Genomic DNA, 16,442 nt, shown 5'->3' on the forward strand with positions numbered 1-16,442 from the left:
TCATGAGCTTAAATCATTGAACTTGTCAATACTTTGCGTAGTGAAAGACAAAAACAAACCCTTGAACTCGTAGTCGAACCAAAAATGCCACCCCCTTCTTTGAAGGTACTGTGATCAATATACTTAAATAAATGGGCCCACAGCCTTATATAGAAGTACCAAAATACAGATTTATGTCATGGGTAGACATTTCCAAGTGACGGGGCCCTACAAATTTTAGAGTCATATTTTAGTTAGCATCTGCGTGAGATCTGGAATGCACAGTTGTGTTTTGTACTTGACTTCTTAACCAATTAACTCAAGCCATCGAGACATTGAGGTCTGACAAGTTGCAAGAAAAAGAGAAATATGGTGTTCCAGCGATGAGCAAATTCTGAAGAGAACCATCTCTTGTTAGTATTCAGGATTTATTCCATATATGAATGAAATGGGTGTCTGCCAACTTACCCATCAAATGACTGATAACGGTTAGAGATACCAGGTCCCAGAACTAATACTTGGGGCCTGGTTTGTGTGTTCATATGTAGATGTATTTTTTTTGTACACTTTCACTTTGTATAGCTGTTCCCTTTGTCTTGTCACACTCTGAATTTTTATTAAAAAATAAAAAGCAATGTAATGCTTAAAAGGAGTTAAAGACGATTTAACTCCTGCAGCATCTGTTTTCCTTAAACTTTATTGTATAAAAAGAGCCAACACGTAATAGTTCTCATTTTATTAGATTTATATTCATCAAAATATACACATCCTGTTATTATACAGTCCTTTTAAGCCAAAACATTCATTATATTTGGATAGCATTTCTTGTACATTAAAATATTTACTTTTCACAATAAAAAGATCTTTTTATGTATAAATATCAAGCCGCTGTTGTCAGTTGCTGTACTGTAATGAATGAGGCTGATCAAAGGGAAGATGTGTGGTTTTATAGCATATATATATATAGTAATGTTTAACAGGGAGTCATCCGTGTTCCTTGCGTCTATACTAATGTTTCCATTGTTTTCTGCTTCATTGGTTGAATAACTGCAGACTACATTGTTCATACTAAATAGTATTTTAGATGCACGGGGCACAAATCATTTCAATTCTCAAAATGTCTGTTTATAAACTGCTTTACAAAAGCACAGCAGAATTCTTAAGCAGGTGAAAGTAAAAGTAAATGAATGATAGAACTGAATTAGGCTTTTCTTTAGAATTTCACTTAACTTGAAATTCATGGATAGGGTTATTTGTTTCCAAATGTTGTACACATGTTTTATGATGCAATGTTTTACAAGCTATTGTAAAATTTAGGACACTACCTCCTAGTTTCTTCAGAGACATTCAGTTGCCAAAATCATAACACATTTGATTATACAGTACAGAACTTCACCAGTTTCATTTGAGATAAAGCACTAACTGGTTATTTACAGTATGTTATTTGGTCATCAATTAAAAGTATATCTTCTGTAATCTGAGATAAATAATGAAAACCACACAGCATTTAGCAGACTAGCAGAACTTGACAGCATGTACATTTGCAGTAGACAATGACATTTTAGTAATTATCCAATCTGGGTCAGCATGCGTAGGCTGATTATCCAATCTGGTGTAATTTAATCAGTTTCATATTGCAAAAATGCATACAATTCAATTATCTTCATCTGGAATACTTAATGCAGTAAGGTAGATGAGATGGTCTCATTGAAATTAATCAGATGACGAATAGTCATCACCTTGCTGATTATGCCGATTATCAGAACTAAGATGATTGCCATTTCCTCTAAAATAATATAACCTAAAAAAAATGTATCGTCTTCAGTTTGTAAATATAGGTGAAAAGCACAGATAAACACTTATTTCTGAGTGCCACAAAAATCTTCAGGATTTCTGCTCAACCCAGTATTCTCACATACAAGGCCGAAGATCTGCCCGTCACTTGTGTGTGCTGCAGACCCTGCGGCACACAGGAGAGCGCAGTGAGGAATGAGGAAGTGCAGGCAGACTCCTCCAACCACCTCAGTCACAAGACCCACTGTCCTGAACCAGAGGTGCAGCCCTAATGAACTATCCCCCATACTGCCCCACTAGACCCTCAGGGGAGCTCAGAGACATCGAAGAGCTCTGTACGGGAAACGGAAAGAAACAGGCGCGCGATATCCACTTCAGAAGAAATGCCTTTCTCTGGAACCGCTCGCCTTTAAGATTCAAGATTTAATTTAAAAAAAAACAGCAAACATTACTACAAATTTTACCAGCATGTAAGTTAAAATTCCTTTTTTTATATAAATCTACAGGAAACCAGACAGAAAATACAGCAGGGAGAACACCTTTAGGAAAAAAAGTGTCGTGTCACACTGCGAAGTAGTGTGGATGTTGCGCAGTTACTAATCATCGTTGCAGAAGTCCAGGTTTCTTAACAAAGACTAACTTAATGATGAACTTTATGTTTCGATAACCTGCATCTGTCATTTTAAAATTTTCTACCTATTGTTAGAACAGTACTCTGATTCCAGTCTTGACATTTTCATGAACACACCTGGTGCTATACCCCATGGTATGATACATTTGGATACATTTCACTTCAGGAAATAAGTAAGTGGCATTTATAGAATTACAAATGACTTACCCTTAGTCATCTGTAACACCATAAAATAGTTAATATATTAACTGATACGTTCTCTCACATGGCCAGAAACATTTACATACAGGGTAAAATTCGACAACAAATACTTTGTTCTTTCACCGCTCTGCAGCTGCAGCTAAAGGATTCATGCATCTCTCTGTACAATAGTAGTTAAAAAAGGTAAAAGGAGCACATCATTTTGTCCGTTCACGATGCAATTCGGAACCAAGACCAAGCGTTCACGTCCACAGTTAGCTAGGAAAGGTAAAAAGCAGAGGCTCAGGGGCTGCGCCCGGCGTGACAGCTTCCTGACGCCGGCGCCCGTGGGGAGCGAGTGCGTTCGCCGCCGGTCCTCGGCCCCCTAGCTCTTCCTCTGGCTCAGGTCCGTGCTCGTCACCAGGCCGGACAGCGAGGTGCTCTCGGACGTGTCGTCTTTCTTCAGCGTTAAGAAAGCCTCGCGGCTGATATTGAGCAGCTCCCTCAGCCCTTTGTTCTCGAGCTGAAAATATGAATTTTGAGTGAAAACCCAGAACAGTACCGTCAGCGCAGCTGGGCATTTATATCTTAGAGTCGGCAGATCAAGGAAACGAGATGAAAATTAATGAATAAGGGCAAGCAAGTGCAAGGGCAGGCAAGCAAGACTATCAAAGCTGATGTTGTATAGCTAGAAGCAGACTTTTGCATTCTGCTTATGAACAGAAATCACAATAACAAATTCAATAATATTCATTCAGTAACTGTGCCTTAACTCCTGTGTTTTTGTGGAATAATAAAATTTACATCAGGTTAGGATTTTGAAAAAAGCATTTTCCATTTCACAGTAGCTTTCAAAATATGTGAAAATCTACATAAATATAATTATATTTATACAGTCTTTTATACAGTCATGTTTAAAAGAAATAAAACAGCAAGTCTCTGACTTCACTCTTGCGGTAAGATTGTGATGTAGTATCTGGTATGATAAAATAAAGCTCTGCATTTTGATTAATGAATTAATTTCGTATGTGGGCTGAGACCAAACATTTATTGCAATTTATATAACAATGAGACCTGACACCTGGGCTTGGGTTCAACAGAAATTTTCTACAGGTCTGGCCAGCAAGACCCTAATTCCTATATTCACTATAGCTGCTCAAGAGTTACTTTACTCATTTATTAAATTATGCGTGATTTCAGTTTTTAAGTACATACAGTATTAACTTGTTCTCATTCACAAAATGTAACCTAAATCTCTCAGGATTAACAGATCAGCACTCCTGACAGCGGGGAGTCCTACAGTAATCTGCCTTTCAAAAAACTCTCATCAAAATGGTCTAACCCCCTATTAGGAGCTGAAGAATGGGACTCCTTTTTAAGGAAAGGTGAATACACCAACACCCAAGTAGCCACTCCAGATTTCTCAATATGAGGTTAGGCTCTTACTTTATAGACACATTTCCTTGTAAAGCATAGACCAACAGTCTAAGTGAATATTATGCCTGAAAATTATGGCGTTATTTAGTACAGTGCCTGATTCTGTGGCCTTCTGACAGATTATTTCATGTACACAAACAGAATGAGATAAATATACTGTTTAAAGATCATAAGAGACAAAGTTCATGTTTTCATAATCTGCTTTATGCACACTTTAAAGATTAAATACAAGTTAAACAGAAGTTCGAGTTAGTGCTGCTTCTATTCGCGCTTTTTTGCCAGTATGCTTTATTGTCATTATTTCCTGTACATCTTTATTAGCGCAGAGTGCCGGTCTGCGAGTGATGTGAATACAGGTCAGGAGGAAGCACCTACAGCAGACCCAGCACAGGCAGGAGCTGTACATCCTGCTACTACTATTTGTGTCCTAAAGGCAAGAAGTAACGAAAAACTGTGCGCAAGCCATCAGTCAACAGGAGAGCAGTGAAGAACAATGATCCTGCTATCATTTGCGACAAGAAGATGTGCAGAGGCAGAGAGCGCACTGGTTAATCTCTGCAACCTCCCACTGAATCCAGATTTTCTGCATTTCTGTAGTGGTTCATTTAAAAACACACTCCTTTGTGCATTGTGTACATCACAGTGTATTGAATACCCCAATAAACAACATGTGTTGTTAACAGTGCAGATCAGCTCCTGCTGATAAATGTGGTTTTGGAGAGACTCTGAACTGCTGCTCACACTGGTAGTGTGACCAGTACATACTCTCCCCAGCACTGAGCACAGTTAAATAAATAACCACAAAAACGACCCCTCATTTAAACAAGCGACTGCAATCCTTTAGAGGACGATGTGGGCATTTCATTTTGCTGTCCACTTTTGTTAATAATACGGGCAGAGTTTGCATGCAAGAAATAATTTAAAATTAAAAAAAAGATCACTTTCAGGGATTGACTTGAACTCTTCAAGGTTTATGATAACTACAAAAACACAATCTGTGTTGCAAGATAAATCCTCAGCAAGAGGAATAACACTGGGGAACCGGCAAAGAATGTTAATGATAAGCACTACATTGTACAATTAAAGATTTTCAAAAATCCATATAGAAACGTTTCAGGAGAGAGTACAGCTGGGGGGATATAGATCACAAACAACTCCACTGCTTGTAAAACGAAATCTGTATTTCATATCGCACAAAGAAATACAATGAGGCCAGCGGAGCAGTCAAACATGGATCAATGGCTTTGGACAGGGAAGAGCTGCAGCTGCTTCTTCAGGCACTGAACACTCACTTCAAGTTGTCTGATCCGTTCCTCCTCTTCACAGACCCGGTCTTCGTCAAGTTCAATGGCCTTTTTCATCACTGTCGCCATCTCACTGATCTTGTCAATATGAGCTTGCATTTCCTGCAAAGACAGATCTGCCTGATGACACAATTCAGAACGCCACTGGTTACACAAACGAATATCATGATCAATAAAGCAACTATTTCTGAACTACTGTATTACTTCGGAGCACCAAAAAAGAAACTGCTATCACAAGCATATGCAAGAAAGCAGCACTAAAACACACCTGTGCAGAAAGAGAGCAGAGAATAAAATGGAGTAATTGCAAGGGGATTATTAATCCAGTGTACATACAATAGAATACAATGTATTTTTCCAGTGACACCTGAAGAAAGCACCACAGCTACGTACATGAATGTCATCCAGCATGACATCATACAGTATATACTACATCCAAAACCCCCATCGGTCTCAATGGATGTTACCAAGTCACAAAAACAACCTTTAAGCACTCCAGGTGCCAGCGGGTTTAAGGATCATTTTCTATACAGTGTTTGACTGCAGGCATCCGGGGCAGCACGGTGGTCAGGTACTTGATTATTCCAGTAAAAAAGCCATCAGTAAAAGTGAATGCCAAGGGTAATGCCTAACATATGGTTTAAGAAGAAGGTTTAAGAAGCCCGCACAAAGTTAAAAGTCCTTTAAATCTAACAGTGAATCTGATACTCACGTTGGAATGCTGCTCTTTCAGCTTTGTGATTATGACAGGGTCGTCTTTTTTGCTGGCCATTAACAACCTGAAGACCTGCTCCCTGTATTTGCTCATGATGAGCTCAAGAGCTGACTGGTGCTCCTCCAAAGAAGTGCGCAGTTCTGTGAAAAAGAGCAGACACGACAAGCAGTCTTTTACAATGTACACACTTACTGTTCAGTTCTTCTGATGTAGGCCAGGGGGAGGAAATAATCACTAAGCTGACTACTTTGAGTAACTCAGTAAAAGGAATCTGCTAAAGGTACAATCGCAATTTACAATACATCTTTCAGACAATGCTTAATCTTCCCAACTCTTTGCCAACTACTGTTGTTTTCTTGCTAATATTAACAAGAGGTGTGACCCAAGACAACGCCTTTACTTTCACTGGAAGATCATTTTTGTGAACTGAGGACTTCTATCATAGGAGTAAATGGACATTTTTAAGGAATGGACAGGTGGAAAAAATAATGGGATTTCACTTCATCTTAAACTACACAAAATTGAAGAACTTAACACATCTGAACAATTGAAAGGGTTTGTGTAGCTGCAAAGAAACAAGTAAAAAAGAAGAAAGTTTTTTGGCTATTGAGCCTTCTTCAGGTGTGAGGGAGAAAGAGGGAGGACGTAGGGCTATAAAGCACAGGAGAACAACGGCAGGTGAGAAAGTGTCCGAAACGCTCAGCAGCTGAAGCCTTGTGCTCTTTCTTTCTGCTGAGCAGCGTGGAATCAGCCTTCACTCGGGTCTGAATGGTGCTGACTGCAGCCACACATTCAAATGGAGAGGAAAGAAAAGAGATGAAAAGGTGTGGTTCTCTAAGATACGAATGATTATTCTGCTGATGTGTTTCGTCTCGTGGCACGCGAGTCTCACCTTTGTTCTCCTGCTGCAGGTCTCTGATCTGGCGGTTCTCCTGTTGAATGCCCATGACCAGGGTCGACCGAGGCCGGTGTCTTGCCACCTCGTTCAGCTCTTGGATCTCCTCCTGGTACTGAGGGCAAATCAAAGGTGCATCTCAAAAAGCCCTCTTCAGATTTCATCAACATGAATACGCTTTCGTGCACCGAGACGTGGAAATGTATTTAAAGCAGAGAACAGGAGATCTGTCTTTGCCAAAGGGTAGTGGGAGTCTGAAACAAGCCACCCAGCCACGTTGTTGAAGCTGATACTCTGTTTTTTTTCTAGAAACAGCTGGATGAGATCTTGAGGTCAATTCACTACTAACTGTCAGGTGCGCTAGTTGGGCTAAATGGCCTATTCTCACTTGTGGTTGCTCTTTTGCACTAGTAGGCACCTTGTGTTGTTGCAACCAAGTGATCGAAATCTCTCATCTATTTCTTTGGCATGCATTTCACAAGCACAAAGCTCCTTAACTTCAGACAGTGGTCTGAGAACAGAAATCCACCCCCTTGTTCTTCAGTGATTCACTGTTGCTTCCCGACTTCTGACACAAAATGCATACAGCTGTTTGCCGAAAGGCAGCGTTACCTGTTTCATTGCTTCAACTCGCTTGTTTAGGGAGGTTGTCTGCTCAATCAGCACCTCGGCAGCACTGTCATGGTCTCTCAGCCTGTCCACAAGGGCTTTAGCGTCAGCCAGAACTCTGTCTATCGTACAGCTCATTTCTGCAAAACATGGGGACAATAGCCATTTGACAACCGTGAAGAGAATACACCCCACAGCAGGTCGAGTGAAGAGCATCCCAGCGATCAGAGGGGGCATGCTCCGAACGTATGATTCCACTGTAAGAAGGAGGAAATCACAACGCCGCTCTGAAAGAATTCATAGCATAGCAAAATAAGATGAGAAAGAATGTATATACACTACCCTAAGAGAATCAGACCCCCCAGCTTCACCTGCAATACCAATCAACTGGAATCAGGGTGATCACAGAAAGAACTGATCAGTACCTGGATGGGAGACCTCCTGGGAAAAACTAAGGTTGCTGCTGGAAGAGGTGTTAGTGGGGCCAGCAGGGGGCACTCACCTTGCAGTCCATGTGGGTCCTAATGCCCCAGTATAGTGACGGGGACACTGTGCTGTAAACAGGCGCTGTCCTTCGGATGAGACGTAAAACCGAGGTCCTGACTCTCTGTGGTCATTAAAAATCCCAGGGCGTTTCTCGAAAACAGTAGGGGTGTAACCCCGGCGTCCTGGCCAAATTTCCCATTGGCCCTTACCAATCATGGCCTCCTAATAATCCCCATCTATCAATTGGCTTCATTACTCTGCTCTCTTCCCCACTAATAGCTGATGTGTGGTGAGCGTTCTGGCGCACTATGGCTGCCGTTGCATCATCCAGATGGATGCTGCACACTGGTGGTGGTGGAGGGGAGTCCCCATTACCTGTAAAGCGCTTTGAGTGAAGTGTCCAAAAAAGCGCTATATAAGTGTAAGCAATTATTATTATTATTATTATTAATTATTAACAGACTTTATCGGCCTAATCTGAATTGAGTAGACAGCCTCACCTTTTTTCATGAGAAGGCTGTGGTGTTGTGAATCCTTTTTCTGTTCCATTATTAGAAAGGTCTCTGTAGATGTACAATTTTCAAAACATTGCCGTTGGAGAATTAGGTTTCCAGAGCTATTACAAAGCCTGTGCTTCACAAACACATGTTTCAATTCACAGAACAAGGCATCTGCTAGAGCTGCTCAAGAACAGCAACAGCAGCTTTGATGGGCTACATGTAGGCTACTCCAGTCACGGGGACCACAGGAGAATCTCCGAATGATCAACTGTAATGTTGAGACATTCTTGGTTTTACTTTAAAGTAAACATTAACTCTTACGCGCTAATAATAATAATAATTGCTTACACTTATATAGCGCTTTTCAGGACACTCAACTCAAAGCTCTTTACAGGTAATGGGGACTCCCCTCATCCACCACCAATGTGCAGCCCCACCTGGATTATTTAATATTAAATTGTGGGGACTGACAAGTAAGAACACACGTCCTAATAGAAGGCACGTTGTTTCTCCAATGCTAGATCGCAGAGAGATTCTCATCCTTCGGTACCATAATCCACTACGGTTTTTATAAGTCTCTTAAGGACCATTAAAGCATATCTAAACTATCAGTGGGGCAGAGTTTGGGATTTAAAGAAACACAGAACGCGTACAGTATTCCGGGAATCGATAAGTCGAACCCAACCCCCTGAATCCTGGAATAAGACAAACATACAGCCTGATCTACAGCTCCTACCAATGAGCAAACAAGAAGTTTCCCTTATTCTGACACTTAACCGACGGTTCTGTCCAATGATTTTGTCCGATCACTATCACAGGGGGCAGCATTCATTCATTTTTTCCCCCAAAGGACACGCAACTGCCGACTGTTTTATAAATCCTGAAAATCCAGACCAGAGAACCGATTCGACATCCTCAGAAGTTTTTGGCAGTGTTAAGAAAAACAACGAATGTGTCGACGGTCATCCCTGTTGCACTATGTTCATTATGATACATAAAAGCCTATGTTGAATTAAAATATTTTAATTTTCACAATGGTTTACTCTGAAGTGCAATACTCATGACGCGAACTTCTTTATTTCTAAAGTGATTAATACGTAATCTAGTTTAAATTAAGTGTATCACTGACTGCTGCACCGAATATACAGCACTTCCTAATTAATTTTATAAATGTACACATTCAAACATAAATGCCTACATTAATCAACTATATATTAGGCCTATTAACTTTTCTATTTTTACATATAACACAATTTCAAACCTTACCTGAGAACTCCAGCGCCTCTTAGTCCGGAATCTTTTTCCTGTTTATGTAAAGCTTTTCCGGTTGATTGGCGCACGCACACCGGATGCGGCACCCAAACAGACGTCTGGGATTTGTAGTTTATCACACTGTCAGGGCTGCGCTTGGTAACACCAGAGCAGAAAAAGTAAACCTCTCTGTGTTTTTTTAAAAAGACATATAATGTGGTTATCGAGGATATTACCTTCAAAATTTTTTAATTAATTTGATTAGTTTCTTACACGGTGAGGTCTGAAGCTAAAACATTTCACTGACTATACTGTACACTAATCTGTAGGGTTTTCTGTTGTAGTTTTCAGATCCCTGATACATAGCCTTTCTCTCCCATAACAGTCACAAAATAGACTCCAATTAAAAATAATTACCTTTTATTTGGGTAGTATTGAAGTTGAAACACTATTCACGATATTTTTAACATTGTATACACTGTACTGTACATACGTAGTTCAAGTAGGGAGCTGCATCAGCAGGCGTAGGCTGCAAAGGAACAAGCCAAGCTTTATTCCTGCTGAAAAGAGCACACCTGAAGAAGGCCAAAACACTGTGTTTCTTTTCTTCTCTTTTAAGCAAGGAATAAACCTTTACTTCTTCATTTTCTGCAAGAGATACAGTTGGTCGCTGGAGGTACAAGATGCCATCTGGGTGATCTGGAATTGTCCTGAGGGGCCTTGAATGAGTGTGGTGTTAGATGTGTACTTGCAGGTGATACAGCTCTGTTGCAGGGGAATATACCTGGTGTGGATGGCTGGTGAGGGCGGTCAGGGGAGCTGTGAACAAGGAGGTTACACAGATGAGGTGGTCGGCGATATGAGATGATGGGGCGATCAGAAAAGAGGGCCCCAGTGGAGGGATCATCCTGTAGGATAGGAAAGTTGTTGTTAACGGTCCTGGGGATGGAGAGTGTGTTACGGAGGAAGGGAAGCACCAAAGGAATGCTGTTGTTAGGCCAGGAGTTCCTGATCGAGTTGATGGTCCGAGGGCTGTTTTTCGCTCAGGTGAGGACCCTGTCAATAACACGGGTGGGGTATCCTCTGTTGATGAAAAAATATATGTTTCTGTATAAAATACTTTTGTTTAGCAAAGATTTAGAATCAGAAATTGTACAAAATACCTAAAATAAGTAATACAATCCCCAGAGTTGTACGTCATAATCCAGCATACGACAATATTAAATAGTGACTACATATTCAGCTAAACAAACAGCTACTCCATTAATCAAAACCAGAACCTTTTATAGTGAAAGAAACTCTAAAGTCATACAACTAAGAATTCATACAATTATCATTCAGCTAAGAACATGTTCTCTCTTACAATGATGACCTGGCTGGGAAACACACACCACTGTTGCACAGAAGAAAAAAATAACATAGAAATAAAGAGAACAACCGGTAAAAAATAAATTCTAAACATGTGCAAGTGTCAGGCAGAAAAAGTCGAAAATGCTGCATTTAAATTGAATTTGTACTTGCACTGGTACATTTTATTTTACAGTCAATGTTTTATTGTACAATAAGGTACAGAAGTGTCTCCTGGGTATAAACAAATCTCTCTCGGTCCTAATGAGTCTGCACAGAGCACAGAGGTTTCTCGGACCGGGGTTAGCAGGAAGTGATTACACGACAGGTGACAAACGACCAGCACCCAGCTCAACACAAGCACATCCTGTGCTTCTCACCTTTCTCTTCCGATGTGTTATTAGCTCAAGGTTTTAGCATTTATGAAAGCTGGGTGATTTTTAACAAGATGTCACGATTATAGTCCCCCCTCCTTAAGGGTGCTCCAGCCCTTTCACTTTAGATTTAATTCTGTGCACCTGATCCCTTTTCCCAGCCCACCTTAAATGCCAGGCGCTGACGCTCATCCTGGCTCTGCATCTGGTTTCCACACCGTGCGAGTCCGGGACCTGGAAGCGTCTGGTCCCGTTCCCTGTCCGCCGGTTCCGACCCGGTTCATGGTTTTAATTCCTAGTTTGGATGGATCACCTGGCTATGGACTTATTCTTGTGTTTTTAGATTCCCTCTATGGATTACTTTTGGATTGTTTGCCTCGGCCACACCTCCCCCGTGCACCAGCGCACTTTGGACACGCCCCCCTGTTTTCAGCCCCGTATTCCTGCATGACGTTTTCCTAGTGTTTCCCCACTTCTTCGGATTGTGTCGTCCGCATAGGGTCCGGAAAGAACTGTTCGTTACACAAGAGGTTTTCTTTTTGGGGGGGGGGGATTTCTTGTCTTGCAAATGGAAAATTAAAAAAAAAACACAAATAGCCTCAATAAGACCAAAACCTTCATGACCCAATCAAGTAGCTGAGTGTCCCTAAATCCTGATTCTTATTTAATTCCACACCCAATCTCTAAATTATAACTGAATAATCAATAATCTGAATAATCAACTTCATCTTTTAACAATAGTAAAAATGTAATGTAAGACATTGACCCTTTCAACACCTTCTGAAGACAGAGGTAGTACTGTGGGGCTGGGGAATTGCTCACTGACAAAAAGGGTGAGAAAACTAAACGACGTAATTCTAGGCCAATACGTTAACTACGTTTACATGCACGGTAATGGATAAAAATATTGGAACAACTAGATATCCTAAGGAAACAGGATTGTGAGCAGAGATTTGAAAAAGATAGGACCTGCTTAACTGACTTGTTAAGATAAACATACATACTGCATGGATTGTTTTTAAGGAAATAGTAGATTACATTATAGAACATTTCCAGGAATGACAGGAAGCTTCAGCTCAGTTCAGTTTATTTGTCAGATGCACAAGTGCAATGAAATGCTTATTTACGTGTATGGTCCCATACAAAGACATTAAAAGAATCACCAAAAATATGAACACAGAACAGCAGCAGCAACAACAAGTTAAATAACATACAGCTTAAAACAAGTCAGACGAGCAGTGTGAGAAAAAAAAAACACCAGTGTGAGCCAGTGGTAGAGGTCAGTAATCTGACAGCTTGTGGGAAGAAACTATCTCTCTGAATCTGGACATTTGTGCCTTTATGCTCCTATAACGCTCACCAGAGGGAAGGGGGGAGAAAAGTGAGAAACCAGGATGACTGGTGTCCTTAACGATACTTCCAGCCTTCCTGAGACAGCGAGTTGTAAAAAAGTATACCATTGTATATGTAAAATATATTGTATATGTATGGTTTACCATATTAATTAGTAAACTTGAATAATTACTAAACTATAATCATATTTGCAGATCATACAAAATCATGAAGATAAGAAAACATTGTAGATGCCGCAAATGAAATTAAAATAAATTTTTAAATAAAATTCACAACTGGCCAAACACCTGTCAGACATGTAATGTAGACAAGTGTAGGGTATTGCATACATGTTACAAACTATAAATACAAAATGGGAAACAATTAGATAGGAAAAGGCAATTAAGGAAAAAGAGTTAATTGTTATTATTGACAGTTGCACCTAAACATGTTGAGAAGCACTAAAAATGTCAAAATGTTGGTACAATAGCTAAATCACCTAATTAAAATTAAGGGAATTTTACAGTATGTTACTAAAAAAATGTACTAACTAGTAAGACGTCTTGAGCATTACTGAGTACAATTTTAGTCACTTTGTTATGGAAAAGACATGCTTTGGAATCCATCCAAAGAAAAGCAACCAGATACAGTCTAGACCTGAAGGGATTGTACTACACTGACAGCTGAAGGAACTGAACTTGTTAGTGTTGAACAAAATGGAGGCAAAAAAAAAAAAAAGACAGCTAGTCTGATCTCGATGAGATATATCAAACACAAAAGCTGGCTCATCCTAACCCTCTCAGCCGGTAGAGGTGCCAGCCCTCATGCAGACCGAGCCACATGATCGCAAGCTCCAGTGTGGGTGACGTCTGTAACGAACAGTTCTTTCCGGACCCTATGCAGACGACACAACCCGACGAAGTGGGGAAACACTAGGGAAACGTCATGCAGGAATACGGGGCTGAAGACAGGTGGGCTTGTCCAAGGTGCGCTGGTGCATGGGGGAGGTGTGGCCGAGGCGAACAATCCAAAAGAGTAGTCCTTAGAGTATCCAAAACACACGAGTAAGTCCAAAACCAGGAGATCCATCAAAACGCGGAATTAAAACACAAAGGCCGGACCGGAACCGGCGGACAGGGAACAGGAACGGGAACAGATTAAAACCTTAACGGGACCAGGCGCTTCCAGGTCCCGGACTCGCACGATACGGAAATCAGATGCAGAGACCGGATGAGCGTCAGCGCCTGGCTTTTAAGGTGGGCTGGGAATAGTAATCAGGTGCACAGAATAAAGTCTTAAGTGAAAGGGCTGGAGCGCCCTTAAGGAGGGAGGACTATAATCGTGACAACGTCGCCAGGTGGCTGAGTGCTGCCGAGGGTGGGGTGGGGTTAGTAAAACAGAGCTCTCTTGGCTCTCAGTGGCACAGCGCCCCCTGCTGCAAGCCGGTGGCACTCGCAGGCGAGGGACGCTTCTCCCCTCCAGTCAGTGCTGCTCCTGCAGGGTTGTGGGCGGGAGGAGAATGTCTACTTCCTCACTCTTTCCTGTGTGCGGTCACAGGGTCTGGACCCGCAGGCTGAGAAGTGAAAGCACACAGCGAGCTATTCCAGATCAGATGGGTATAACAAAAATAATTGGTGAATCGAAGAAAGTTATCAAGAAAATTGGAGAAAGTATTGTAGCGCCCTCACCTGGCGGTGAGGAGGAAGTGCACCCAGTTGCTGAGGGTATCGTAGCACCGGCTGGGAGTTGTAGCCGGGGGGAGTCCGGGGGTCCGTAAGATGACCAGCTACTGACCCTGCTATGCAAATAGACCTGTGTTAGCCGAAGTGTTCTCTGAAGCTTAGTGTTCCAGAAGTGAAGTGTGTAGAGTCTGTAAAGCCAAAAAAGATCACTTTACACATACACTCCTCCTCAAACACATTGAATTCTCGGGTGTTGTTATTCCTCGTGAAATAAGAAATTGTAGAGTGCAGCAAGAAACCTCTTTGAGGAGCGGTGGCTCTGTGGTTAAGGATCTGCGCCTGTGACTGGAAGGTTGCTGGTTCAAATCCCACGGCTGGCAGAGGAATCCTACTCTGTTGGGCCCCTGAGCAAGGCCCTTAACCCCAACTGCTCCAGGGGTGCCGTACAATGGCAGACCCTGTACTCTGACCCCAAGCTTCTCTCCCTGTCTGTGTCTCCATGGAGAAAAGCTGGGGTATGTGAAAAGATGAATTCCTAATGCAAGAAATTGTATAGGGCTAATAAAGAAATAAATAATAATAAAGGTTTATACCCTGCTGAAAAGAAACACAATGTTTCTGCTGTTGAGCCTCACACCTGAAGAAGGCTCCACAGCTGAAACATTGTGTTTCTTTTCTTCTCTTTTCAGCAAGGAATAAACCTTTACCTGTTCCTTTGCAGCCTACACATGCTGATGCAGGTCCCTACTTGAACTGCTATGTAAATAGTGGGCAGGACATAGGCACCATGGTTAACATTCCTGCCTCATAGTGCTGGGACCGTGGGTTCAATTCCTGTGGAGATATCTACGTGGAGTTTGCATGTTGAGATTTATCGAGGTGCTCCAGTTTCATGCATGGCTGTGTTTGTGTCTGTGTGTGCCCTGTGATGGATTGGCGTCTCATCCGGGGTGTATCCTGCCTGTCACGGACGTCCAAAGGGATTAACCGTGGAGAGCAGGAGAGCGGAAAAAGACCCATATGCGTAGCGGCGGAACGGGAAAAAGACCCGGGCTCATTAGTGCAAAGAGTTCAGGAGTGCCATATAGAAACCTATGCCCTCAGGGAGCGGACGTGGGGCACCCTGGTGCTAGGTGGGTCTCAGGACATCCGAACGTCAGTGCTGAGCGAGGGCAGAGTGCAAGACCCGGAAATATAAAGCCCAAGGGAAAGAGAGGGGCCGGAAGGCCAGCCAGGCAGGAAACTAGGGACAGGACAGAGTAGGAGCGCCCTCTGGCTGCCGAGGGCATGACACTGCCTCGCACCTGTTGCTTGCTGGAATAAGCTCTGGCTCCCCTGCAACCCTGAATTGGAAGACGCAATTAGTAAATGGAGTAAATTCCAGATTTACTAAACATAAAATTGAAGTGTTGTTTTATATGTGTTTTTTGATTCAAGAGAGACGTAAAATTGAAAAATAAATCTACAAAGTGATATTTGTTTGGTGAGTTTACCCAGGTGACACCCCCTACACGCTAACTAAATAATAATATTGCAGTGTTGTGTGCTATAGGACTTTTTTATATAAGAAACACAATACAATCATACAAATTACAATTGTGTCTTTGTACACATTCCACAAAAGCAGAGCCAATTGCACAAGCCTGTGCTAATTCTTTCACCAGGTCCGCAAAGTACACTTAAATTAAATCTACTGTTCTTTATGAACTATTAAAGTCTCATTGTGCATCTTAGTTTTCCAGACACAAATTTAGAAGATGCACTGTGATCGGAAACCCCTTTTTGTTGCTAGGCTACCAAGATCCATTAACATTTACTTTAATTTGCATGCCCTATTAAATAGATACCAAATCATTATTTTTCAAAGCACTTCATTAATTCTTAGGGTTATTAACAGAACTATTTATAAACTCTACTTAGAGACAT

General features: G+C 41.6%; 1 protein-coding gene across 2 annotated transcripts; it reads right to left on the reverse strand.

The window, feature by feature from the left end:
• Positions 1-702: 702 nt before the first annotated feature.
• fgfr1op2 (FGFR1 oncogene partner 2) lies at positions 703-9,903 on the reverse strand. 2 transcript variants are annotated; one of them, XM_015351921.2, is made up of 6 exons: positions 9,797-9,903; positions 7,548-7,684; positions 6,933-7,050; positions 6,038-6,180; positions 5,314-5,427; positions 703-3,107 (listed from the first exon to the last, which is right to left on the reverse strand). In XM_015351921.2, the coding sequence occupies exons 2-6, from the start codon at positions 7,680-7,682 to the stop codon at positions 2,970-2,972; spliced, it is 648 nt and encodes a 215-aa protein (XP_015207407.1). In that variant the 5' UTR covers positions 7,683-7,684; positions 9,797-9,903; the 3' UTR covers positions 703-2,969. The 2 variants fall into 2 exon arrangements, with proteins under 2 accessions (XP_015207407.1, XP_006633127.3); XM_006633064.3 differs by lacking the exon at positions 9,797-9,903 and adding an exon at positions 8,531-8,594.
• Between the last annotated feature and the right edge of the window lie 6,539 nt (positions 9,904-16,442).

Source organism: Lepisosteus oculatus, chromosome 7 (genome assembly GCF_040954835.1).
Source record: "Lepisosteus oculatus isolate fLepOcu1 chromosome 7, fLepOcu1.hap2, whole genome shotgun sequence".
NCBI lineage: Eukaryota > Metazoa > Chordata > Actinopteri > Semionotiformes > Lepisosteidae > Lepisosteus > Lepisosteus oculatus.